The sequence below is a fragment of the Lepus europaeus genome, chromosome 11 (genome assembly GCF_033115175.1).
Source record: "Lepus europaeus isolate LE1 chromosome 11, mLepTim1.pri, whole genome shotgun sequence".
Lineage (NCBI taxonomy): Eukaryota > Metazoa > Chordata > Mammalia > Lagomorpha > Leporidae > Lepus > Lepus europaeus.
The window spans coordinates 52,847,603-52,875,251 of record NC_084837.1 but is presented as its reverse complement, the minus strand read 5'-3'; the positions used below and the strand labels follow the sequence as shown (position 1 = coordinate 52,875,251).

Genomic DNA, 27,649 nt, shown 5'->3' with positions numbered 1-27,649 from the left:
TGGTCCACTTGTGCCTCCTTCAAATACTCGCCAACAGATGGGAGCTGTCTTTCTAGAACACACATGGAAACTGTCACTAGAATACCTTTAGTTAAAACCAGATTGCTTGAAGGGTTGGTGTTGTGGCACAGTGGGTGAAGCCCCTGCCTGTAGTGCTGGCATCCCATACTGGAACATGAGCATTGCCTGTTCCGCTTCTGATCTAGCTCCCTGCTAATATGCCTGGGAAAGTAGATGACTCAAGCCCTTGGGTCCCTTGTCACTCATGTGGGAGACTCAGATGGAGTTCTTGGCTCCAGTCTGGTCCAGCCCTGGCTGCTGGGGTAATCTGGGAAGCAAACCAGCAGATGCCAAGATCTCTGTTTCTCCCTATCACTTTGCCTTCCAAGTAATGTAACTGCGTGAAGAAAATCAATGCTGTTTACAACCTGGGTCCTGGGTTTCTATGTAGCCTCATTTCTGCTGCTTGCAGTTTTGCAGACTTGTCTTTTTCTCCTGTCTTGGCACATCCTTAGAATGTAATTTGCCTTTGTAAGGCTCAGCTCAAACTGTGTCCAGGACCCCTTTTCGTTTCTCCCCCTGTGTTCCCTGAGCCCTGTTACATCTGCATCATCGGCATGCTGTCTTGTAGTCACTCTTCTCCCTTCCCCAGTCGTCTTCTGAAAGATGGCAGGCACTTCATTCACTTAGCAGCCCCAGACACATGACACCAGACAGTGATGTGTTTAACAGAACGGTACTGCTGCCTCACAGTATTTTTTTCCCTTTCCCAACAGTTGTTAGTCCTCAAGACAAGGCCACCCCAATAGGGAGGCTGAAGGTTTCCCTTCAAGCAGCTGCTGCCCTCCATGCTATTTACAAGGAGATGACTGAAGATTTGTATTCATGAAGGAACAAAAGCTATTCCAATCTAAAATCTGAGGGAAACATAGTAAAAAAAAAAGTCTTATAAAGTAACTTGCTATACCATAAATCTGGTTTACTGTGATATCTACTCTCTCTCAACATGATGAAGTATTTCTGTGACACTAGCTGGATTAGGGAAATCTCTCTGGCACCTATTGCTTTACCAGACAAGAAGCAGGCTTGCTTTAAGGAACTGCAAAAGAATGGTCACAAAGGGTGAATTGACAAAAACGACACAACAACAAAAAAACCCCACAGTTTATTTATCTTTTAGTTCTTCCAAAATTGAAAGTATCAAGTCCTACTGCTAAGGAGAAAAAAACAAAACAAACATAAAATCCGAGACCCCTCCCCCGCTCTTGTCTTAAAAGTCACAGAACACGGAAGGAACTGCAGCGGGACAGGTGGATGCAGAGAGCCAGGAGGGGAGGGTGGCAGGTAAACTCCCCTGACATGAAGAAGCCGCTCAGCAGAAACTGTGATAAATACAGGGCAGGGCAGGACAGGACAAGGCAGGACAAGGAGCAGCAGTGACGAGAGGCTGTAGCTGTGGCTGGCCTTCCTCTTCTCTTAACAGGGTATTCTAGGCCCAAAGCATGTCTTGCCCCTTCCAGGTATAAGGGGCTGACTCCTTTGGGCCTCCCTCTAGATTTTGCTGGAAGCAGTGTAGGAGGCACGGCCATTCTTCTTTAGATACATCAGAAAACAAAGGAGACAGTGGCAGTTCTGCCTTCTATCAAGGTACCAAGTAGGAATTTGTAATGAGAAAGAACCGAGCCAGGGAGTGTCACTGCTTCGTTTGTCTTCCAAGGCGGCAGAAACGCCTCAATCTGCATGAGGCAAGCAGGAAAACTCAAAGGCACCAGCCCAATCTGCCTCACCCTAGCTCAAGTTGCATGGTGTATCCCACTGTTAGCAAATTCCAAGAACCTTTTCTTGAGTATTGCAAAGATGGAACTTAAAGAGACACGAGGAAGGTCTTGGCAAAAGGGTAGGATGGCGGATCGAATCTGTTGGTCAAGAACCATGGTACAGGTAAAGGGTCACCTTGTACCATGTTCTTGCAAATACAGCTTTGAGACACCAAAGAGTAAGATGTCAAAAGCCATCGACGTCGTGGCAGAAGGTGACAGAAGAGAGGAATGGAACGCTATTTATTAACCGCAGGAGCCTCTGCCCTTCTTCACCTCCTCCCTTGCCATCTGAATGGGGCCATTGGTACATGTCCTGGTGGGCCTGGAATTCCCCAAGTAGATTGGTCCACACAAATGGCCCCCTAAACCCATAAACACAAATGGCAAAACTTCAAAGAAAACAAGAGGAAAAATACAGTTTCTACGTCATGTAAAATTTTCAGGGGTTGGCTGAAGGAAAAACGGAGGTGAGAGCCAAAGTTCAGAATTTACTTCCTCTTTTTCTTGGGGGGCGCAGAGCTGTGTCTGGAACCACGGTTGGAGCCACGGCCTGAACTGTGTACAGATGCCTTCCTCTTCCGGCTCATACTTCGACTCTGCTCTTCTTCTTCCTCATAACGACTCTCCCGATCCGCTGAACAGAAGAAAGCATTACTAATTAGCAGCATGTAGGCACAGGTAGATAATATCGCTGGACAGCATGAAATAGAATGTACTCTGGAGTCCTACCTGAGTTTTAATCTTTATTCAGGCACTTATTAGCTGTGTGACCTTGGGTCAGTACTTAACCTTTCTGAGCCATGGTTGGTTTGTTTATAAAATGGAGAATCACTTAAGGGTTAAAAATGGTAACCTACACAAAGTAGATATGAAAATGCTTAGCACAGAGTAGATAATTCTTTAAAATTTATTTTGTTTGAAAGGCAGAGGGAGAGCAAGAGAGAGATCTTGTCTGGTTCACTCCCCAAATGGCTACAATAGTTGGGGCAGGGCCAGGTCAAAGACAGGAGCCTGCAATTCCATCTTGGTCTGCAACATGGGTCACAGGGCTCCAAGTACTCAGGACATCTTTTTTCCACTGCTTTCCCAGGCATATCTGCAGGAGCCGGATCAGAAGAGGAGCAGCTGGCACATAAAATGACACTCATATGCGTTGCTGGCGTTGCAGGTGGTGGCTTAATGTGCTGTGCCACAAAGGTGGGCCCTTCCTTTTTTTTTTTTTTCTTTAAGATTTTATTTATTTATTTGAGAGACAGAGTTACAGTGAGAGGGAGAAACAGAGAGAAAGGTCTTCCATCTGTTAGTTCTCCCCAATGGCTGCAATGTTTGGAGCTGTGCTGATCTGAAGCCAGGTGCCCCTTCCCTGTTTCCCATGTGAGTGCAGGGGCCCAAGGACCTGGGCCATCTTCCACTGCTCTTCCAGGCCATAGCAGAGAGCTGGATTGGAAGAGGAGCAGCTGGGACTAGAACCAGCGCCCATATGGGATGCCGGCACTGTAGGTGGAGAATTAACCTACTGTGCCACAGTGCTGGCCCCCTTCCTTTTCATTCTTTAACTTGTATTTGGGTTTTAGTTTCAGAGTAACTGGGTTAACACTATTAAGATACTCCTGAAAGTTAATTATAGGACTTTCTTCTCCTTTGGTCAATGCAGTTACAGCTATGGCAACAGCATTCTTTTGCTAGTCTCATTAGGTTACCTTAAAGTACTAAAAGGTATCAGGAATTTGTACATAAACATAGAAGTAAAATGAACCAGATAGTGGGAAAAAACCCCAAACACAAACCTTTCCGAGCTTCTTCCTCCAGTTCATCCCAATCCTTTCCACTCTCTTCTTCACTGCCCAATGATTCCTTGGAATAGTCTGGAATAAATTTAGACATTCATCACTGTACATTAAAAGTAGCTTCTAGAAGTAACAGTGGATGAGAAAGCGAGGACAAAGTTGCCCTATGTGACAGACCTGATTCTTCTGCTTCCGATGAGTAATCTTCGTCACTGTCCTCCTCCTCCTCCTCATAGTCATCCTCTGAGGGGTTAAAAGTCTCGTCTTCGATTTCAGACTCGGAATCCCCTTCCTCAGCGTCGCTCCCCTGGGGAGTTACAAAGAGCACGGTCCTAGTTACTGACTTTTTTCCCTACCTTATTAGTTTAGTAAGTTAATTCACCCACATGGAAGACACAAAAACAGAAAACCTGAATGATCAAACAATACAATGATTCATCTAAAATTACTGATAAGGGCTGGTGTTATGGTACAGTGGGCTAAGCTACTGCTTGCAATGTTGGCAAGTGCCTGGCTTCTCTTCCTGCTATTGCACCTGGGAAAGCAGTGGAAGACAGCCCGAGTCCTTGGGTCCCTGCCACCCATGTGGGAGACCAGGATGGGTTTCTTGCTCTGTCACTCCGTTTTCAATAAATCTGAAATAAAATTACTGTTCAGGTGCAGTTATTTGAAACTTGAAACATTTCTGAGATTCATCAAGGACTGTTGGTAATAATGCATTATCCAAAGGTGAGGGGATGATTTTTTAGAAAAAAAATTTTATTAAATGTCTTGAAGAATTTTCTAATAATAAGGAACTCATCAATGAGCAATTTTTGTGATCTCAGATCTTATCAGTGGTTACTAATGGTCAATTTATCATTACCTGTAAAAGTAACTTAGAGAAATAATACTAGGTTTGTTCAGAGCTTCTCCCAACTGGCCTGATACTTTATGTATCACTTAAATGCCCTAACTCTGAAGAACAGCAGGCAACACTGTATACCAGAAAAGAAACCCCACACTCACGCACCTCACCCTCTGGCTCCAGGAAAGACCAGCCGCCTTGTTCAAAGAAGCCCTCAGGGTCATCAACAATGGTCTTCATGATTTTAGTCCAGTTCAGGGACTGTACTCCTTCTGTGTACTTCAGGTCACAGGAACTGAGAGAAACAACATTACAAAGTCAAAATCTTCTACATTTTCTGAGATGGTCCAGTGTCAATTTTGTCTTTATTGTCCCTCAAAAGCAGATAACCCTTTCCTAAACCTGAGTATCTGGAAGAAGATATTCTTTACACTGTGCCATCAGAGCAGGCCCAAGTGGGTGACACTTGATTTCCCAGGGCACTAACCCTCACAAGAGAACAGCATCCAACTGAGCCAACTTTGTCTCTACCAAGTTGGAGGTCATTCTTGCCCCTTCTTCTGATTTTTCCCTTATGCACCAGTTTCCCTGCTCTTCACTTAGCCTTCCCTCCTACTCACTACCCATGCTTTTCCTGTTGCCTCACTAATTCTACCCTTACCTGCCAAGTAGTCCTTATCATGTGTGCCTCTTGATCACTCATACTACTGCAGTGAAGAAACAGGGACTATCTTTACTGGTCCCAGCTTTACTGCCTCAACTTTCCATTATTTTCCTATATCTTGTTTATTCCTATATTTAGTAGGTGCTCAAATGACTTTCTCTCATTCACTTCTGATAGCTCAATCAATTAAAAGAAAACCAAAGAAATGACAATAGTAAGGGTAGCAATAGAACTTCAAAATAAAATGTGCCTGTGAGTCACCGGCAAAAGCCCACTTTAGAGAATGTTTGCTTCCAGTCATAACAACAACAATTAGATGAACTTTTATGCCTTAAACAACTAGAAAAGCAAGCAAAATATGAAACAAGTTTTAAGACATTTGATAAAAAGCACAAAACTGTAATACCTCAAAGATGGAAACAAGTTAAGGTTTAGTACATAGTTGCCCCAGACTAAACAAGAACCTGGTGCTCTCAGAGGGTGGGTAGAGAAAGCAACAGTCTGGACCTCCCATCTCTCAGAAAGTACTAGAAATAATTCCTGTTTGAGCAGCTCAGTGGAAAGCCTTTACAACACATAAGGCTTCAGCATGAAGCCCATCAGCCCTAAAGACTATTCTAAATTCCTGTTAACGACATTTCAGAACAACTCTAGAAAGATCAAAGAGAATCCAAGTAACCTGAGTGTATCCTAAAACAAAAGCCAAAACATTTAAGAGACTGTAACAACAGAACAGAGCACTCAATAATGTGGTGGGGGTGGCGTCACAGTATAGCAGATCAAGCCTCTGCCTATGATGCCGGTATCCTGTATGGGTGCTGGTTTGAGTCCTGTCCACTTTGCTTCCAATCCACCCCTCTAATGCGCCTGAGAAAGCAGTGGAAGATGGTCCAACAGCTCTGTGGCACAGCAGGTAAAGCCGCAGCCTGCAGCACCAGCATCCCACATGGGCACTGGTTCAAGTCCTTCCTGCTCCACTTCTAATCCAGCTCCCTGCTAATGCATCTGGGGAAGGCAGGGGAAAATGGCCCAAGTCCTTGGGTCCCTAAACCCTCGAGGGAGGCCCAAATGAAGCTCCTGGCTTTGGCCTGGCCCAGCCATGCCACTACAGCTATTTGGGGGGTGAACCAGTGGATGGAAGATCTCTGACTCTCACTTTCAAATGAAATAAACCTTAAAAAAAAAAGGCTCAAGTGCTTGGTCCCTGTACCCATGTGGGAGACCTGGGTAAAGCTCTTGGACCAGCCCTGGCTCTTGTGGCCACTTGGGGTATGAACCACAGGATAGAAGATGTCTCTCTTTGTAATGCTTTCAAATAATTTTTTTTTTTTTTTTTTTTAAACACAAGGGGCCGGCACTGTGGCTTAGTGGATAAAAGCCTCAGCCTACAGTGCTGGCATCCCATATGGGCACCGGGGTTTGAGTCTCAGCTGCTCCACTTCCAATCCAGCTGTCTGCTGTGGCCTGGGAAAGCAGTAAAAGATGGCTCAAGTCCTCCCACATGGGAGACTGGAAAAAGGTTCCTGGCTTAGGACTGGCCCAGCTCCGGCCATTGTGGCCATTTGGGGAGTGAACCATTGGATGGAAGATTTCCCTCTCTCTACCTCTCAAACAAATCTTAGAAGGACAAAACACACGCACACAAAACCCCAAACAATGTGGTATCACACATTATATTTGGCAATTGATCACAAATTGCCAGAATGAAGGAGAAAAATGAACTATTAGATTCAGAAAATACAAAGATGATGAAAGTAGCACACAGTAATGCTTAAGAAAGCTATTATAGCGGTGGCTTTTTGTCTGGGGTCAAAATGCCTGTGTTCTATACTGGAGAGCAATGGGCTTGATTCCTGCCTCTGGCTCCTGGCTTTCTGTGGGCATCTGGGAAGTGAGGCAGCAGATGGAAGCATTCTCTTAAAAGGCTCTAAGTACGCAAAGAAGAAACTCAAGAAAAATAAAAAAATATTGCATAATTAGCCTCTGAAATAAAAGGATGGGGAGACAGAGGAAACATCAAAAACACTGGAAGTATATTCACATTTCTAAATGTGATGAAAACTAGAAAATCAAGGTTATTTCAAAAAGCCTGGAACCTGGAATTAAAAGTTTTCTCTGAGGGCTGGCACTGGTACAGTGGGTTAAGCTTCTGCATTGCCAGGCATTCCATCCTGGGGGTCTGAGTCTCAGCCTTTCTGCATTAGATTCAGCTCCTTGCTAATATGACAGGGAAGGCAAGGAAAAGAGGCCCAAGTGCTTGGTTCCTGCACCCATGTGGGAGACCTGGATTAATCTCCAAGCTCCTGGCTTTGGCCTGCAGGTCAGCAGCCAGGACATGAACCGTTGCGAATATGGGATGCTGGCATCACAAGTGGAGGACAAACTGCCTATGCCAGACGTCTGCCCCAATCCAAGATTTTTCAAAAGATCTCTTGTAGATAAGATGCTTACTGAGTATCAAACAGAATAAACATAAACTGCACCATGGGATGCCCTCGCCTCATTTCAGAGCATGTAGGCCCAAGTCCTACCTTCTCTCTCAATTCAAGCGTCCTGCTAATGTACACCCTGGGAAGCAAGGGGTGATGGCTAAAGGACTTGCGTCCCTGCCACATGGTTCCTGATTTCAGCCTGGCCCACACTTTGCTGCTGTGAACATTTAGGGAGTGAACCAGCATATAATCTTTCAAATAAAGTAAAAAGAACAAACATTAAAGAAATAACTACCAAAGCAATTAATCATGTAACTGCTAAAGAAACCAACGATGAATACAAAGTTTTAAATTAGCCTGCGGAAAAAGGACAGCGGATGTCTTATCAGAAACTCTCAAGCAGCAGGACAACAGTGAAGCATTTCTTAATTCCTCAAACTTTGATTTCAGAAAGATGTTTTCTCTGATAAAGAATTCTGAGTAAAATAAAGACTTAACAATAAGCCGAGGGAATTTGTCACCAGAAAACGTACATCTCAAATGCTAATGTAGGTTCTTTTTCTTTTTTCTTTTGACAGGCAGAGTTGATAGTGAGAGAGAGAGACAGAGAGAAAGGTCTTCCTTTTTGCCATTGGTTCACCCTCCAATGGCCGCTGCGGACGGCGCATCGTGTTGATCCGAAGCCAGGAGCCAGGTGCTTCTCCTGGTCTCCCATGGGGTGCAGGGCCCAAGGACTTGGGCCATCCTCCACTGCCTTCCTGGGCCATAGCAGAGAGCTGGCCTGGAAGAGGGGCAACCGGGACAGAATCCGGCGCCCCAACTGGGACTAGAACCCGGTGTGCTGGCGCCGCAAGGTGGAGGATTAGCCTGTTAAGCCACGGCGCCGGCCAGCTAATGTAGGTTCATCAGGCAGAAGGAAAATACAAGCAGATAGGAGCTTGGAAGTACAGGATGGAGTGAAAAGCACTGGGAATGGTAAACATGTGAGTAAATACAAAACCCCACCCTGTCATTTTGTAAATTAAAAGTTAACACTGTTGAAGCTAAATTAATAACAATGAATTACTCAATGTATAAACCATGGAAATAAAATATGTGACAATAACACAAAGGATAGAAATAGAAGCATAAATAGTGGTATATTATCTGAATCAGACCATAATGGTATGCCTGTAAACCTTAGAGCAATCATAAAATAAAAGGGTATATATTGCTAGTAAGCCAAACACAAAGATGGTAGTTTTCAACCTAATCACACTGACAATGACATTAAGCACAAATGGTCTATTTTTCAGCAATTCTATTAAAATAGACATTGTCAGAATGGATTTAAAAAGCAAGACGAGGGCCAGCATTGAGGTGCAGCGGGTCAAGCTGCCACCCACAGCACTGGCATCCCACATGGTGCTGGTTTGAGTCCAGGTGGCTCCACTTCAATCCAACTCCCTGCTAATGCCCTGGGAAAGCAGTGGATGATGGCCAGGGGTTGGTCCCCTACCACCTACTTGAGAGACCTGGATGCTGAAGCTCCTGGCTTTGGCCTGGCACAGCCCTGGCCACTTCAGCCATATGGGAAGTGAACCAGTGGAAGGAAGATATCTCCTCTCTAGCTCTCCAACTATGCTTTAAAAACAAAAACAAAACAAAACAAAAACAAAAAGCCTCTTTCTCCTTTCTGTAACTCTTCCAAATAAGTCAATCTTTAAAAAAAAAAAAAAAAAAAAAAAGGCTGGCGCCGCGGCTTAATAGGCTAATCCTCCACCTTGCGGCACCGGCACACCGGGTTCTAGTCCCGGTTGGGGTGCTGGATTCTATCCCGGTTGCCCCTCTTCCAGGCCAGCTCTCTGCTATGGCCCGGGAAGGCAGTGGAGGATGGCCCAAGTGCTTGGGCCCTGCACCCGCATGGGAGACCAGGAGCACCTGGCTCCTGGCTTCGGATCAGCACGATGCGCCGTCCGCAGCGGCCATTGGAGGGTGAGCCAATGGCAAAAAGGAAGACCTTTCTCTCTCTCTCTCTCACTATCCACTCTGCCTGTTAAAAAAAAAAAAAAAAAAAAGGAAATGGAAAGTAAAACCACAATGTGATAATACTCTAACACCCATTACAATAGCTAATATTAAAACAACTAAGACCACTAACTGGTGGTGAGGATGTGGAGCAACTGCAACTTACACACTGATGATTTTCTAGCCACTGTGAAAAATGATTTGGCCAGTTTTTTCTTTAACACACACATAACTGTATGACCTAACAATCCCAATGTGAGGCCATTCTCCAAGAGAAATGAGATCATATATTCACACAAAAACCTGCATTATCGCTTAAACAGCAATTTATAATAGCCTTCAGGTAGAACAACCCAAATAAATATTTGTTAACTGGAGAATGGGTAAATAATACCCATACAAAAAAAAAAACAAACAAAAAAAACCCACCAAGTGAGAAGGAATGCAGTACTAATGCACACATCTTAGGCAAATTTCAAAAGCATTATTTTTAGAGGGATGCAAATCCAAAAGATCATATACTGCATAATCCCATTTATGTAAAATTTTTGGAGAGGAAAATATGTGGTGACAGAAACCAGCAATGAGATTGAAGGAAGAGGACTATTATAAGGAACTTTTGCAGTGATGGGAACACTCCTGATTGTGATGCTGGATATTAGACCATACACATTTGTTAACTCATTGTATCATAAACTGGTACATTTAATTACACGTAAATTGTACCAATTTGTGATCCTGTGTAAACTACCTGCATATATATATATATATATATATATATATTTTTTTTTTTTTTTGGTGACAGGCAGAGTGGACAGTGAGAGAGAGACAGAGAGAAAGGTCTTCCTTTGCGGTTGGTTCACCCTCCAATGGCCGCCGCGGCCAGTGTGCTGCACTGATCCAAAGGCAGGAGCCAGGTGCTTCTCCTGGTCTCCCATGGGGTGCAGTGCCCAAACACTTGGGCCATCCTCCACTGCACTCCTGGCCACAGCAGAGAGCTGGCCTGGAAGAGGGACAACCGGGACAGGATCCGGCACCCCGACTGGGACTAGAACCCAGTGTGCCGGCACCGCTAGGCGGAGGATTAGCCTGTTGAGCCACGGCGCCGGCCGCATATATTTCTTAAGACAGTACTTAAGGAAAGCATACATTTCTATTTTTCCTCACAATTTACTTCTAAGATCTCAATCCATTTCTTTTGAGATTTACAATTATAGCCTCTCACACTCCCAGATGATGGGGAATGGCAGGGTAAACTATATATAGTTTATTCAAAACATTACCTTATATACCTAGGGGTCACATCTGTTTATTGGTTTCTGCTCTTTCCATGAGTACATGGATATCAAAAACAAAACAGCTCTTTCCTAACCTTCAGTAAAAGCAGGTAACTAGTAAAAAAAATGACACCTGTTTTTGTAAACAAAAGACCTTAGATTCTGATTTCCTTTGTGTAAGTATCCATAAAGTATCTTTGGGTATTCAGGTAAAGTAAGTAGTCTCATGTCTAACACATCTCAGATTTTCAAGTCCTGGTCTATAACAACCCAAAGGCAGTCTCACCTTAAGCACATCAGTGATTTTTCCCCATTTAAAAGGCCGAGTGACAGGTAGAGAGAGATTTTCCATATACCAGTTCACTTCCCAAGTGCATGCCACAACAGGACAAAGTTAGGAGCCAGGAACCAAGTGGGTGGCAGGAGCCCAAGCACTTGGGCCATTATCTGCTGCCTCCCAGGCACTTAGCAGGAAACCATATCAAAAGCACAGAGTAACCAGGACTTTAACTGCACTCTGATAGGGAATACAGGTGTCCCAAGGAGCAGCTTAACCTGCTGTACCACAATGTCTGCCCCCTGCATCCCTTACCCTGTTCCGCCATCAGTAGACTTCATGTATAACACACCACATTAAAATCCTGTAACAGACAGTTCATGGGGTAGAGGGGAGACTGCTGGAAGATTTACTTACTTCAACCATTCCTTGATGGGATCCAGAGAGGCTACAGGAATGGCATTGATCATTGTCACTTTCTTGCTATAATCCTTATAGACAATTACCATATCAAAGTTCTTCAAATGAAACTGGACCCGTTCAAAGTGGATCAGCTCCACTTCATCCAATGTCACCACAAAAGGGGGCTGTCAGGGAAGAAAAGGATCATTGTTATATAAATATTCCTCCAAAGTATCAGTCTTTTCAAATACTTTTAGGATCAGAATCACCACACAAAGCAAAACCAAACTGTTTATGAGGGTTTTTTTTTGAAAGCCTAAAGCAGTATGACTTACTAAGAAGTCCTTGTAAAAGTAGCTACAAGATCAAAATCTTCTCTGAAGAAATAATTAGGACCAAACACCTACACTCCCGCTTTCTTTTCTCTAACAAGTTTCTTAGGAAAAGAAGGTATGAAATGCTCACCCATTCTGTAGCATTTACCAGCGCACTGCTAGTGGGCTGAAGGAGGCAGGTACTCCGATAAGGAGCTCCATTAAATCTGAAATAAAACAAGAAAAGACAACTCAGAATGGTTCATCACAAGACCACTTTCTTCTTGCCATTCCAGACTGGGTTCCTGCATGCTTTCTCATGGGGAATCATCTCCAGAGGGTGGCTCTTAGTCTTAGCTATTCACTCAAACCTTTAAACATTTTCTAAGGGATGTGGGTGTCTTAAAGATTAGTCACAGGAAAAAGATAAATGACAGGAGATGTTACATTACTATTAAAGGAAGAATAAAAATACAGACTAGTGAAAAACTAGTCCGGGAAGAAGATGAGATATGTTACCCCAAGTCTCTAAAAGGCACTTCAAATTCCAGTTCCTCCTTTGTTAGAGCCTCTACTTTCTCAATGAAATTTTTAAAAGCTGTTTTCAGTTTGTGCCTCATTTCTCGTTCCATCTGTAAAAGAAAAAAATATTAACAATAGCCATTGTGTTTCTTGTTAATGGTACCTCACCTCAGAAAGTTTGAAGTGCTTTTGTATTCTGTGATTCCCCCATAATATTCATATGCGCACATTATTTAAAGTCACTATACCACTAACTTTAGAGGTGAGCCAACAACCTAGTAAGTCTTTTTATTTTTAAAGATTTATTTATTTGGAAGTCAGAGTTACAGAGAGAGAGAGAGATAAAGAGATAAAGAGATAGAGAGAGAGAGAGAGAGAGAGAAATCTTCCACCCACTGATTCACTCTCCAAATGACTGCAACAGTCATTTGCAGCCACTGCAACCATTTGGGGAGTGAACCAGCAGATGAAAGACTTCCTCTCTCTGCCTCTGCTTCTCTGTAACTCTGCCTTTCAAATAAGTAAATAAATCTTTAAGAACAAATAAATAATATGAGTCTTCTGTATAAATTCAGGGCTGTTTATAAAATACAATTCCTGGGGCTGGTGCTGTGGCATAGTGGGTAAAGCTGCCACCTGCAGTGCTGGATTGAATCCTGGCTGCCCCACTTCCAATCTAATTCTCTGCAATGGCTTGGGAAAGCAATAGAAGATGGCCCAAGTCCTTGAGCCCCTCCCTGCACCTGTGTGGGAGACCTGGAGGAAGCTCCTGGTTCCTGGCTTTGGACTGGCCCAGCTCTGGCCACTGCAACCATTTGGGGAGTGAATCAGCAGATGAAAAGACTTCCTCTCTCTGCCTCTGCTTCTCTGTAACTCTGCCTTTCAAATAAGTAAATAAATCTTTAAGAACAAATAAATAAAATACAATTCCTGAGCTCAGATTTGTACCTCATCCTAACTCACTACACTGCAAACATAATACTAAATTTTACAGACCTGCTCAGCATAGAGGTCATCTCGGTCATGCATATGCTGATGTTTCCCCAGGTCTGTGGTGATCTCTCCCACTTCTGTGTAGAACTGCACATCTGTGTGTCGCTTCTTCCCAAACATGATGGCATTCTGATGGTATAAATCAGAAAAGACAAGAAGTCAGAAGACTTATACCACTCAACACCACAGAGGTCTTACACAAAAAAGAAAACATGAAAAGAGAATTTGGAGAAGAGTTTATATGTTTTGGTAATCATTATGTATCTATCACACCAAAGAAACCACATATTTAGCAACTTCTAGATGCCTCACATTGTTGGCTTTTTATATAAACATTTTATTCAATTCTTAACCATTATGTCACATCATCCTATAACAGAACACTTATAAAGACTTCTCAACTAAGCAATAAATATGCCACTTATAATAACTCTGAAATAAGTATCATATTGTTGAAATATTAGCAGAATTGAAAACCTGGGACTTAATGAGCTAATGATTTTAAGTGTTAAAGTAATGGTTTTCATTACTATTTTACAGGTAAGAAGCTGAGAAAACTGGGTAGCTTGTACTAAAGCTCAAAACCACTTAAGTAGAAAGGTATTAACCTTGAGGTGAAAGTGCAAGACAATAATCATTTCTCCATCACAGGGCTGGAACAATGCATGTTTGATATTATTGTACAGAATATCCACTTTGTCTCCTCGAACAGATGTGAAGCGGAAACCTGAGGAAAAGAATGAAGAAACTAAGGGCTGAGCAGTGTCATTAGGTCAAACCAAAAGGCTCCTTCATATCTTTTTTTTTTTTTAAAAAAGATTTGAAAGGCTGAGTTAGAGGCAGAGGCAGAGGCAGAGAAAGAGGTGTCTTCCATCCACTGGTTCACTCCCCAAGTGGCTACAATGGCCAGAGTTGAGCCAGTCTGAAGCCAGGAGACGAGCTTCTTCGGGTTTTCCAGATGGGTGCAGGGGACCAAGGACTTGGCCCATCTTCTACTGCTTTTCCAGGCCACAGCAGAGAGCTGGATGGGAAGTGGAGCAGCTAGGACTCAAACTGAAGCCCATATGGGATGCCAGCATCGCAGGCAGCGGCTTTACTTGCTATGCCACAGCACCGGCCCCTCCTTCGTATCTTATAGCTATTTTGAACAGGGTCAGTGGAAATGCCAACAACTGTATAGAGCTTTCTTTTTTCTGGCCGGATAGCAATTTACATAGAATCTTCCAGCACCTCCTCATCAGATTAGATAATTTAACCTTACTCCTACATACGAGCCCCCAGAGACAAGGCCCAGGCACATGAAAAACCATTCATACCATTGACATGGGCCTCCAGTGAGCCTTGCATTCTTTTCTGGGCAATGTTTGGGCGAATGTACAGATCTTTTAGTTTGGGATTACTCCGGTTTAGATTGATCACCAGGGAGTCTTGTTTCACTATGCCCTAGGCAGAAAGGAAATTCACGTGAATCTTCATGAAGCTTTACATGTCCCCCAAAATACACATGTCCCTTTGTACAAAGGTGCTCTGTGTTCAGGTTCACCTCCTTCTCTTTCTCTTCTGCTTCTCGAGTCTTATAACGCTTCTGTACTTCTTTTATAATTCGGAAAGCGTTCTGAAGATTCAGTGCTGGTACTGTCTGTTCTCCGGGTGCTTTCATATTTGAAGCTCGATATGTACTGTAGAAAAGGGGTAACACAAGCTTATCAGGCCAGGTGACCTGTACCCATTACTATACTTTGTAACTGGCTTAGTGTCTCTTAAGAGAAACACATACCACTGAATGGTGAGAGAACTGCCTGGAAAGCTGAAATAAAGAAAATCTCCCTTTTTGCTCTCTTAAATGGAAAGTATCATAAATGACTAATTTACTGTTCAAATCTGGTACAACATTCCCAAATTATCCCATTCCACACCATGAAGGAATAGAATCCAATGTAGTATACATTTTTCTATTTGAGGATTCTACTATAAATTATGTGTAGTAAATATAAAAAATTTTCATGATGATTCTAAATTAAGAGTCTATCCTCAAAATACTCCATCAGCCAAAGCAATCCCAAGCAAGGGCCACTGAGAGGCTCAGCTGCTCATTCATTAGGTAAGGAGGAGGCAGCACAGAGAATGAAATGTTTCTGAGAGGACCGCTCCAGCCAGCAGGGGTCTGGGGACAGTTGTCTTCCTGAAGACTCACATTTCTTTGACAAAGGTAGCTTCAGGGTTAGGAAAGATGTTGCCCTCATTTCTGCCCAGAGCGCTGCCTGGGCAATAAAAGTTGATTCGCAAGTAGGTATAATCTCCTTCCACAGACATACTTATATTCTGTTCAAAGAAAGGAAAAACATAAAATAAAACAGGTTTCTTTCCTAGGTCAAGATCAGCAGCTATAGGGATGTGCTAATTAAATCAGAGTTACAAGATTGGCCTGTAACCTTAATCTAAAACTAACAAATATATATATCTTTAGCTTAATGTTTAAAATGACCAAATGTTTTCCCAAAGAAACACAAAAGCTCATTTTCTTATGCCATTTACACATCTACAAGTCAATAATGTTTAAAGTTCGAAGCAAGATGGGTAAATTATGTTTCTAGACTGGTTTTCTACAAATGAAAACTGGAAGAGGAAAGAGAATGACAGTAGGAGATTAAGGGAGAGAGAAAGTAAAGTGAGAAGGGTGGAGTGTAGCTACGGAGAGGGAGAGAGATGATTCAGACAGATCATTTATGGCAAGCATAATTAATATTTTAAGAAGTAGTCTGATTGAAATACTTTGCAATGCTAGTACCTTGATTGTGGCAATGTGAAAAGGTGTGGCAATGCCAAATACTGGCATTATTACAGTCTCATATTTCTTATCAATGTAGATCTTCATTTCCCGAATATGAGGTTCCTTAGGCATCAAAGATGGGTTTTTATAGGACACATTAGATTTGCGAGCTCTGGAGTGGGATTAAAAAAAAAAAAAAAAAACAAAACTGTGAAATTTCTGCAGTTACACATAACCCTAACATACCCTCAATGCCCACCATAAATTCTTACTTCTGAATCTGCTGTTCTCCTTTCTGCTCAGTCAATCGCCTCTTTGCTTCTTCATTGAGTTGTGCTGCCAGTTCTTTTTGATGTGCTCTTCGCTTCTCCTCAGCCGTCATCTCATTCTAATGAAGAAAAAACTCATGTTATCAGAACATGTGAATCATGATACAATCTCAATGTAACTTAAAGTTGTAAACTCACTCGCGTTCTTTCTGTAAGTAATGCTGCTCGAGAACCCCTTCCTAAAAGGTCCTCTGCCTCATCCTTCTCCTCCTCCTCTTCTTCCTCATCTTCATTCTAGGGAAAAAAGTCATTAAAAAAAAAAATCAACCTTACTTTTTATAGTCCAGTGTTGTTTAACTTCTTCATTGTATGAAAATTCCTATACCATTCATTTGTTTCTTCCTACCTTCAGAAAAATCCCCACATTCTTCACTTTCTTCTTCACAGAAGTAAGAACGGTGGCTGGGCCATCCTAGGGAAAAAAGGCATTGAGACATCTGATTTAAATTAAGCACTTTCATTTTCTAACCTGATGTATATTGGGCATCACTTTGAATCCAAATGTATATTAAAATCTTTGACAATGAATAAATTTTTCATTCTCCCAACCCCTCACTAGAAACTATAGCTTAGGGGCCAGTGTTGTGGTAGAGAGAGCTAAGTGTTGTCCATGGTGCCAGTATCTCAGTTCAAGTCCAATGTGCCTGGGAAAATGGCAGAGGATGGCCAAATGCTTGGGCTCCTACAACCATGTGGGAGACCTAGTTCCTAGCTTCGGCCTGGCCTAGCCCTGGACATTGTGGCCATTTGGGGAATGAACCAGTGGATAGAAGATCTTTATTCCTCTATCTCTCCTTTTTTCTCAGTAACTCTTTCAAACAATAAATAAATAAATATTTAGAAACCATAACTTAGAGGGTAACATTGAGGCAATGGTTTAAGACTATAGGACGGCCAGTGCCACGGCTCATTGGCTAATCCTCCACCTGCGGCACCAGCACCCCGGGTTCTAGTCCCGGTTGCTCCTCTTCCAGTCCAGCTCTCTGCTGTGGCCAGGGAAGGCAGTGGAGGATGGCCCAAGTGCTTGGGCCCTGCACCTGCATGGGAGACCAGAAGGAAGCACCTGGCTCCTGATCAGTGCAGCACGCCAGCTGCAGCGGCTATTTGGGGGGTGAACCAACGGAAAAAAGGAAGACCTTTCTCTCTAACTCTGCCTGCCAAAAAAAAAAAAAAAAAAGACTACAGGACTTGGGGGCCAGAGCTGTGGCATAGTAGGTTAGGCTTCCATCTGTGTAACTGGCATTGTATATGGGTGCTGGTTTGAGTCCTGGCTGTTCCGTATCTTCTTCTTCTTCTTCTTCTTTTTTGTTAAAAGATTTATTTTTTAGGAGCCAGTGCTGTGGCGTAGTAGATACAAGCCACCACCTGCAGTGCTGGCATCCCATATGGGCACTGGTTCAAGTCCTGGCTGCTCTGCTGATCCTGCTTTCTGCTATGGCCTGGGAAAGCACTGGAAGATGGCCCAAGTCCTTGGGTCCCTGCACCTACGTGGGAGACCCGGAAGAAGCTCCTGGCCGTTGCAACTGGTTGGGAGTGAACCAGCAGATGGAAGACCTCTGTTTCTGACTCTCCTTCTCTCTCTGTAAGTCTGACTTTCAAATAAATAAATAAATAAATCTAAAAAAAAAAAAAACAAACAAACAAACAAAAAAAAACACCCCACACAGATGAGAAAAGTGATTATGACACAAAAAAAAAAAAAAAAAAAAAAAAAGAAAAAAGAAAAGAAAAAAATTATTTTTTATTTGAAAGTCAGAGTTACACAAAGTGAGAAGGAGAGGCAGAGAGAGAGTGGTCTTCCATCCACTGGTTCACTCCCTAGATGGCCGCAATGGCCGGAGATGCGCTGATCTGAAGCCAGGAGCAAGGAGCTTCTTTCAGGTCTCCCATGAGGGTGCAGGGGTCCAAGCACCTGGGCCATCTTCCACTGCTTTTCCAGGCCATAGCAGAGAGCTGGACGGGAAGTGGAGCAGCTGGACATGACTGGCGCCCATATGGGATTCTGACAAAGTAGGTGGTTGCTTCACCTGGTACACCACAGTGCTGGCCCCTGCTCCACTTCTGATCCAGCTACTGGCTTGGGAAAGCAGAAGATGGCCCAAGTGCTTAGACCCTGCTACCATTTGGGAAGTGAACCAGCAAAGACCTCTGTCTCTCCCTGTCTGTAATTCTGCCTCTCAAAAAAAAAAAAAAAAAAAAAAAATTGTTTTAATAAAAGGTAATAAAAGGATGACAGGATTTATTTGAAGTTTACCTTACTTTCAAGCTATGTGACATTTGGCAGATTACCTAAACTGTGCCTTCAGTTTGTTTATATAAGGGATAATAAGAAAGTGAATCATGGGGGGCTGTGTGTGGTACAGCAGGTTAAGCCACCACTTGGAATTCCAGCACACATCCTGAAGTACCAATCGGAGTCCCAGCTATTCTGCTTCTGATCCAGCTTCCTACTAGTGTGTCTGGGAAGGCAGCATAAGATGGCCCAAGTACCTGGGCCACTACCACCTATGTGAGACCAGGATGGAGGTCCTGTCTCTTGGTTTTTGTATGTCCTATAACTGACTGTTTGGTCATTTGGGGAGTAAATCAGGGGATGAAAGATCTATCACTCTGAAGTTGGAATAAACAAATCAAACAAACAAACAAAAAAGAAAGCAAAAATCCCAAAGAGTACCACATTGGATAAAGATACAATGAACTAATGCTTACTAGTGCTTGGCTTCCAGTAGAAACTGAAATATTTGCTATCATTATTATTAAAAGCCAGTTTCTGCCAAGTGGAAGTAAGAAATGAAAAACAATACACTGTATGACTGAATTACATGAAGTACCCAGAATAAGTGAACCTTTCAAGAACAAAAGTAGTTTAGCCATTGTGTAGGCCTGGAAAACCTAGGGGAAAGAGAAGGAAATGGGGAGTGATGACCGGTGGGCTCAGAGCTTCTTTCCGAGGTGGTCAAAATGTTCTAAGATTAGATTTTATTTAACTCTGAATATCCTAAAAATCACTCAATTGAAGTGATGATTTATAGGCTATTGTGAAATGCAGTGCCATGAAGCTGTCACTGAAAAAACACAAGAAATCAGTTCCACTATGAGAACTAATTCCTGACATCATTATCAAGGTTCAAACAGCTTGGTTTAAATCAGTCCCTATATACTATCTTTATCCCAGCTGAGCTACAAAGACTTTTCCTCTTGGGTAGCATTCAACAATGAAATGAAAATACCCGTAAGGTCCAAAATGTTCTTCAAAGTCAGTTCATCAACAGTCAAGGTTTCAGAGGCAGTACATACCTCATCAACAAGTACTGTATCACCAATGAACAGAGCATAGGTTTTCTCTTCTGGTTTCTTTCCCTCCTTATTAGTCAGGTCTGAGAATCCCAAATTGATGCTGAAAACCATTCCTAAAACAGTAAAACAGGGATCAGTCTGTGGCTGTAAAAAGACGGAGAGGTGTAAGACTTACACAAAAAAGTAGATAAACCTAATGGAAAATTATTAAAAAATGTATTTTCCTATTGGATGCATGTAAAACTTACCTTTTTTCAGTTTGTACTGATTTTTACTATTGATTACTAGAGAACCTTCACGAAATTCAATTCCCATTCCAAACCTAAAATGGAACAAGAAGAAAAGTGAGCAATAGGCTAAAAGATCTCTTTAAGATTTTTAAGAGTGTTGTATGAAAGGAGAGAAGGTTAGCACTCCCCTTGACAAGGATGGAAGAGGCCCTCGGGCCTTACAACACACATACGGTTAAGGCATTGCCACCTACTTCGTGGCATCTAACCACTATTTTAAAAAAAAGAAAAAAAAAAGAAAAAAAAAAGATTTTTAAGATAATAGGCAAATATGCTAAGGTGATTTGCATCTGTTGATCTATTAAAGAAGATTCAAAGATAGTCTTCAGCTTTTAAGTATGTTGTATAAATCCATTTTGAAAATAATTTCCTGACTAAGTAACCTGTGTAACATTCATTATAGAAAGCCTTCTTGGGAGCAGGCATTTACTTTAGTGGTTAAGACATCTATGCCCCATGGTGGAATATCTGGGTTCAATTCCTGGCTCTGGCTCCTGACTCTAACTTCCTGCCAGTGCAGATCACACATGGCAGGGTGACAGCTCAAGTAACTGGATTATGTTTCTAGTTCCCACCTTTGGCCTTGGACCAGCCTCAGCTGCTGCAGGCATCTGGGATTGAACTAGTGAATGGGAGATCTCGGTCAAATAAGTAAAACTTTCAAAAAAAAGTTTTTTATTTTAGCTTATTTACCCATGTTTTAAAATTTTTCCCTATAACAATTTTGCAGACACTATTAAGGAGTATTTTACTAAGACAGTAATAACTGGATTAAGAAAGGCAATTTTTGGTGGAATGTTGACAACCAGATTCCTAAGACTTGATATAATATATTACTCTGTGCATCAGAGAAGCTCAATGTTCCCAAATGTGTTTTTTTTTTTTTTTTTGACAGGCAGATTTAGACAGCGAGAGAGAGAGACGGAGAGAAAGGTCTTCCTTTCCATTGGTTCACCCCCAAAATGGCTGCTACAGCTGGCGCGCTGTGCTGATCCAAAGCCAGGAGCCAGGTGTTTCCTCCTGGTCTCCCATGTGGGTGCAGGGCCCAAGCACTTGGGCCATCCTCCACTGCCCTCCCAGGTCATAGCAGAGAGCTGGACTGGAAGAGGAGTAACTGGGACAGAACCGGCGCCCCAACTGGGATTAGAACCCGGAGTGCCGGTGCCGCAGGCGGAGGATTAGCCTACTGAGCCGCGGCGCCGGCATCTAAATGTCTTTTGTTCTGTGACACATGAATAAGTATTTCCAGGTGTTCAATGGCCAAATATTTCTTTTTTTTTGGACAGGCAGAGTGGATAGTGAGAAAGAGACACAGAGAAAGGTCTTCCTTTTTGCCGCTGGTTCACCCTCCAATGGCCGCCGCAGCTGGCGCATCACGCTGATCCGAAGCCAGGAGCCAGGTGCTTCTCCTGGTCTCCCATGCAGGTGCAGGGCCCAAGCACTTGGGCCATCCTCCACTGCCTTCCCGGGCCATAGCAGAGAGCTGGCCTGGAAGAGGGGCAACCGGGACAGAATCCAGCACCCCAACTGGGACTAGAACCTGGTGTGCCGGCGCCGTAAGGTGGAGGATTAGCCTGTTAAGCCACGGCGCCGGCCCCAATGGCCAAATATATCTGAGGAACATTGGATTAAATAAAGCGTTAAAAAAAAAAAATTTAATTAAGTTCAAACATTAGGACATCTCAGAGTCTCAGAGTATGCAATTTGTAAAATGTAAGCTGATATCCCAAGAGAGGAAATATAACATGTAATTTTTTCCTAACATTTGAAATTTGGTCCAAGAACACCTACTGACTAGAATACTACAGTAGTCTAAAAAGATTTCTATCCTATACACCTAGAAATACCTGAATCTTTCTCTCTTTCCTTGATTGCATCACGTGCTTCGCAAATGGTTAAGTCTGACACTCCCTAAATGTTGTCTGAATCATTCAACTTGTATAAGACTATAGATCACTGTTAGTCATGAAAACCAACTTGGTGATAATGCATTTCACAGCTTACCCTAGGTTTTTGGTAATTTTGTTCAGCAACTCTGGTTTCTGCTTCTTAACCACGTCCATGACAGCATTATACACGTCACATATCTTCACACCTAACAAGACAGAAATAGGACATTAATTTTTTAGAGAAAAAAATTTTTAGTATTTTTCCCTCTATTAAGTGCCCTAAAGCACTGTTTCTCAACATGGGAGAAGTAAGGAATGCAGTGTCAGTGGTGATAGGGACTATAAATTTCTAAGTTCTATTTTTAGGAACAATACATCTAGTTTTTTTTTTTTTTTTTTTAAAGTTTTACAAAGATTTATTAAAATCAAAGACCTCCAGCCACAGCAGCATGGAGGTGGGCTTCCAAGAGAGGAAAAAACCCAAAAGGCACTGTAGCATTTGGGTTTTTAAGTACAAATTCGAAGGAAAAAAACCATTCACCTAGTCATTTTTAATTACACTGAGAATCAAAGAACCAGGGGGACTGCAGAACACTAGCTGGTATCAGTGAAGTAATCTTACTATTTGATAACAGGCATCACATTAAAGCTATTATATTATTTGAAAAATAGGCCCCTGTGGTGGGACTGTTCTGTTCATTGGTAAACGAGTGAATTACTATTAGGAACACTCTAGCCTTTAACTTTTTAGGTTTGAGGTTGTGAATGGATATACCAAGCTAGAGTATTTTAGATATGGTGGCCCCAGAGGGTTCTTTACTCTCATTAAATAAGTTATGGTCATGATTCCCAATAGGATTTTTAAAAAGCAACATGGAGAAATGGTGTCTGGAAGCTCTGGGCAACATTGGGCTTATGAAATAGTTTAAAGGGAATAATTTTTAAAGTTCCACTTAGCCAACTGGAAGTGCAAGAGTCCAAGCAATGGAGAAATCAGACATTCTGCTTTCTTTTGAGGTAGTTATTTGCTTGCTTAGCAGGGTTGGTACTTGTTCTATTCTCACACTTGATGTAGGATTAACATACATGTCATTGGTAAGACACTAGTCCTCAAACTTTCTAAAGAATAATAACACCACCAAGATATTTTATGAAGATTTGGACAAAAAAATCAAACAAGAGAGACTTCTGAAAACATAAACCACAATGACCACTCATGCATTAAAGAAAAGTAGATTTGAAAACTAAATGCTATGATGATTCAAGGTCAGTGAAGTCTTTGATTTTTAGTACAACAGCCTCAGTGATACAAACTCACATACACACTAATGAAGCTTTTGTTACATGTTTTCCAAACCTTCTTTTCTAAAGCACCTCACCATGTCTTAATTCCTTTAGCAGCTCCTCTTGAAGCTGGAGTAAAAAGTTGTAATTATCTTGAACTTCCTGAGAAGGGTCAACCATCAAGGTGCGAACAAGGTTGGAGCAGTAAGATTTGAAGCGAATACCCATGGCACAAGTGATGGCCCCAAAATGCATATGATTCTTGTCACTAGAGACCAAAGAAAAAAAGTATTTCTTAACAAAACTAGCAAAGTCTTTAGTATCACCAGCACATAAAATCTGTAATCGTAACTTTTCCCTGCTATATCCTAAAGCTGTATATGAATAAAAACTTTAATAAACAAATCGGTTAATGGCTCTAGAACAAAATCAGTGACTAAAATTTTTAGAATAAAAACTCAGTGAGGGGCCAGCCTTGTAGCATGGGGGATATGCAACACAGGCATCCCCTTTCAGAATGCTGGCTTGAGACTCAGCTACTCTGCTTCTGATCCAGCTTCCTGCTAATGTTCCTGGGAAGGCAGCAGATGAAAGACCCAGATGGAGTTCTTGACTAATGACTTAGGACTCACTATCCCTGGCTGTTGTGGCAGTTTGGGGAGTGAATCAGCAGATGGAAGATCTCTGTTTCTGTCTTTCAATTAAATAATTGGGGCTGGTGCTGCAGCATATCTGGTAAGGCTGCCACCTGCAGGGCCAGCATCCCATAAGGGCACCTATTCAAGTTCAGCTGTTCCACTCTGATCCAGCTCTCTGATATGGCCTGGGAAAACAGTGGAAGATGGTCCGAGTACTTGGGCCCCTGAATCCACGTGCAAGGTTCCTGGCTCCTGATTTCAGATCAGCCCAGCTCTAGCCGTTGCGGCCATTGGAGGAGTGAGCGATGGATGCAAGGCACTCTCTCTCTCTCTCCCCCTCGCTGCTTCTGCCTCTCTGTAACTCTGCCTTTCAAATAAAAAACCCTTTTAAAAAACTAATCAATTAAAAAAAATCATTGAGGAAGTAAATACTGTGTTCTAAAAATGCAAAGAATATACTTATCCACTTGTCCTTTGTGAACTGTGGGCTAAAGTCTTTTCAGACTCAAAGAGGATTAGGATTCTTTCCAGTATTGTTTAAACTTAAAAGACAAATTACATGATAGTCTATCAACATTTTAATGTTTTTTCCTAGCATTTTTAATAATTTGAACAAATGCTTATAACCAAGTGCTAAAGAAACAAATTTGTGCAATAAGAGAGACACATGCATAGAACAAGACAAGAAAACACAAAAGGCAGACTAATGTTTGGTCTCTCTCCTACCTTTCTGAATTCTACAGTAAGTCAAAGTGAATATAGGTAAAATGTCAAAATGCTGGCTAAAATTCTCATTCTTACCTCACCACACTAAACTTGAGATTATAGTTGCCACCACTCTGAATAATAGGAGGGTAACACATTTCCACAGTAGAAGGATCTGCCCCAGCTAAGTACTTTTTCTCTTCAATGGCCTTTTCCACAGACTCAGCCAGTTTGCTGTGTCGAACTTTCTGCAAGAATGTCCAGAAATAATACTTAGAGGAGGGGTGGTGGGTGTTTGGATGTCATAATTTGAAGACAATATACACCCTGATATCATCCAGGATGATATATAATGGTTTATTCACCAGATAGTATATTATATATCAAAAGCATATTTGGAGAACATTATGTGTAATTCACAGTAATTCCAGGAATTCTCAAGTAAATTAATGCATAACCTTAAGAAACCCTAGAACAAGTTATAGTTATTATCAAAGAGAGTCAGCATCCACTAACATTAATAACTTAGTCAATGTCTAATTTCAAAAGAGGCTGACAAAGCAGGCACTTATTACTGCATCATTAAGACAGTAAAAAGACCTTCCCTCTCCATTTACCTCATCTGCATCAACTATTTCCATGACTCTTTCCTTGAAGAATTTGTTGAAGACCTCAGAGGTGATGCTGGCTGCTTTTTTCATGAGGTTGAGCTCCCCATCCTCCTTTACAGCAATGGTATATGCCACAACTGCACTGATATCTATCTGCAGTCAAAGGGATGAGAGTTTCTCACATACAAATGCACAACTGTGTAAAGAAATGTGTCTCTCTCTACATGAACAGTGATTGTACCTGGTTATTTAGCAAAACATTAATCAGTAGTTTACAGGAAGTTTAAATACTATCTTCACCAGATCACAGTGTATGTTCTCAAAGGCATTAAGTTAAGGTACTATCTAAAATATAAATTTCCCCATCTAGAGGTTTTCATAAAGGATGAAGAAGAAAGATAAGCAGGAAGGCATGGAAAAACAAAAACAAAAATTTTTTGGTCAAGAGACTTTTTCCCCCCAGTTCTAACTGTGAAGTGGCTGAACCATCTTTTGAATGCTCTATCTCTTGAGGGAAATGTAAAACTGGCGCTCAGCCAAAGGGGATGAAAAATGGGAATGTGGCAAATAAACACCCCCCTGCCAATGTGCTACACTATCTGTTGTGAAAGCCTGTCACACTTCTATCTTCTCAACGCTGACCTCACTAGTACTCTTACTTTGTCAAAGCCCTCTTTGTTCAGGCAGTCATTCCAGCTCTTCATGAACTCTCCAGGGAATTTGTCTTTGCTGAACACTCCAATCTTCTTGCCATTCTTGCTTTCTTTAATGGCTTCTATCATTTTGTCAAAGCTGCTCTTATTACTTTCATTCTATAAGCCACAGGGAAGAAAAGTGGTCTGTTAGTTTCAGAATTAGACATTCAAGTTCTAACTAGTAGAGAATAAGCAGAGAGGTATATTCTAAACTTTGGAAAGAGTAGATTTTCCTCTAATACACACATAATACTTTAGGGGAAAAGTTAACACAAAATTTCTTTGGATTTATGTTTTTAAAAATTATTTACTTATTTGAGAGGCAGGAAGACAGACAGAGAAATATGGAGAGAGAGCTGGTTTACTCTCCCAAAGCCCCAAAGCCAGAAGCCAGGAAATTCAGTCTGGGTTTCCCACGTGGGTGGCAGGAATTCAACTGCTTGAGCCATCACTGCTGCCTCCCATGGCTCACATCAGCAGGAGGCTCTAATCAGGAGCAGGAACTGCAACTGGAGCTGCAGACTGAACCCAAGTACCCCAAAGTGGGAGGCAGGTATCCAACCAGTGTCTTAACTGCCAGACCAAATGCCTGTTCCATGGATAATTTAATATACTTAAGGGAAAGTATTAAATATGTTGATAAGACTATTCTTTTTCTTCAGACAGAGTTAAGAAACACAGACACAGAGGTAAGCAATATTCTGAGAAAAAACCCTTCTGTTAGGCAAGCAGCATGATGAAAAAGTACATATCTGATAGGGGATGTCTAGGTTTCCTTAAGGATATTTAAATATTTGTTCTAATTAAGGTATTGAGATGAAAACTTAGTAACTCTGAGAATGGAGAGATAGTGTTCACCAGATTCTACAGCTGGCTTGTTTTCCTGCAGAATTGAGAGAGTGGCTGAACTCTTCTTAACAATGAAGATAACAAAGAACACTGTATTAACAACCACCGTCATCTACTACTTTACTCTTGCATTCTTTTTAAATCCCTCTAATGCAGTTCTATTCATCATTTTCAAACATTCTTTCGCATTTATGACACATTCCTTATTAGCTCTGACCTTTTCTCGTATTAGCAGTGTGATGGCAGGGGCTCCATTAGCGTTCTCATTGCCCTTAGTGTTGGCAATCTGTTTCAAGAACTCCACTTTTTTCTTGCTGGCCATAAAGATGATTTTGTCATCACAGAAGACCATGATAGTATCAGTTAGCTCATAACCGAAGAGCCATGTCTATGGGAAAAGATAATAGTATTTGCAGATTAAAAAACCTAATGGACTTATATAGATAAAAAATAAAATATTTGGGGTTTAACATCAAAATAACCTGGGGTAGTTGAGCTTGGATGTGGATACAAGTGAAATGTGTTAGGTCAGGGGTTGACTATTAGAACTCGATAACGGGTACATTTTTTATCCATTTTTATATGCTGGGAATATACCACAATAATCTGGACAATTTATGTAGAAGAACTTCATCAGTTTAATATAAAATGTGTAAAACAAAGGACAGAAGAGCACCTAAGAGAATTGTGTCTTCTACCTCTTCAAAGATTACTGGTTGTGCACCAATTATGCATTTCTCTTTTCTCTCAAGACCTGGCATTCTAGTTTACTCACATTGCACAACAGAAGGACTCGACTTCTCATCCTTTCTTGCAAAGTATAGCCATAGATTCAATTCTGGCTCCTAAGTTTAAAGGGGAAGTATTTTGTGGGACTTCAAGCAAGTCTTCTTAAAAAAGGAAAAGAGGTCTCTCATTTCTTTCCCTTTCTCCATCTTTTTGCTTGAAAT

General features: G+C 41.8%; 2 protein-coding genes and 1 non-coding gene across 3 annotated transcripts in view; 2 read left to right on the top strand and 1 right to left on the bottom strand.

The window, feature by feature from the left end:
• RPGRIP1 (RPGR interacting protein 1) overlaps positions 1-916 on the top strand; it is an 84,196-nt gene extending 83,280 nt beyond the window's left edge. The window contains exon 26 of the mRNA XM_062206592.1: positions 777-916. Coding sequence (XP_062062576.1) covers positions 777-889 — 113 coding nt within the window. The 3' untranslated portion in view covers positions 890-916. The remainder of the gene's footprint in view (positions 1-776) is intronic.
• A 1,317-nt stretch (positions 917-2,233) lies between these two features.
• The window catches only part of SUPT16H (SPT16 homolog, facilitates chromatin remodeling subunit), a 40,383-nt gene continuing 14,967 nt past the window's right edge, over positions 2,234-27,649 (bottom strand). Inside the window, exons 3-26 of the mRNA XM_062205482.1 lie at positions 26,917-27,087; positions 25,815-25,967; positions 25,162-25,308; positions 24,641-24,792; positions 23,297-23,469; positions 22,033-22,123; positions 19,987-20,060; positions 19,739-19,851; positions 16,788-16,853; positions 16,580-16,675; positions 16,385-16,500; positions 16,131-16,284; positions 15,537-15,664; positions 14,886-15,021; positions 14,659-14,785; positions 13,951-14,069; positions 13,346-13,471; positions 12,347-12,459; positions 11,979-12,054; positions 11,529-11,698; positions 4,620-4,749; positions 3,785-3,914; positions 3,608-3,685; positions 2,234-2,454 (exon numbers count right to left, since the gene is read on the bottom strand). Coding sequence (XP_062061466.1) covers positions 2,309-2,454; positions 3,608-3,685; positions 3,785-3,914; positions 4,620-4,749; positions 11,529-11,698; positions 11,979-12,054; positions 12,347-12,459; positions 13,346-13,471; positions 13,951-14,069; positions 14,659-14,785; positions 14,886-15,021; positions 15,537-15,664; positions 16,131-16,284; positions 16,385-16,500; positions 16,580-16,675; positions 16,788-16,853; positions 19,739-19,851; positions 19,987-20,060; positions 22,033-22,123; positions 23,297-23,469; positions 24,641-24,792; positions 25,162-25,308; positions 25,815-25,967; positions 26,917-27,087 — 2,985 coding nt within the window. The 3' untranslated portion in view covers positions 2,234-2,308. The remainder of the gene's footprint in view (positions 2,455-3,607; positions 3,686-3,784; positions 3,915-4,619; positions 4,750-11,528; positions 11,699-11,978; positions 12,055-12,346; positions 12,460-13,345; positions 13,472-13,950; positions 14,070-14,658; positions 14,786-14,885; positions 15,022-15,536; positions 15,665-16,130; positions 16,285-16,384; positions 16,501-16,579; positions 16,676-16,787; positions 16,854-19,738; positions 19,852-19,986; positions 20,061-22,032; positions 22,124-23,296; positions 23,470-24,640; positions 24,793-25,161; positions 25,309-25,814; positions 25,968-26,916; positions 27,088-27,649) is intronic.
• On the top strand, positions 20,123-20,248 carry LOC133770842 (U6atac minor spliceosomal RNA). Its single transcript, XR_009867523.1, has one exon. It is a non-coding gene; the product is annotated as a U6atac minor spliceosomal RNA (small nuclear RNA).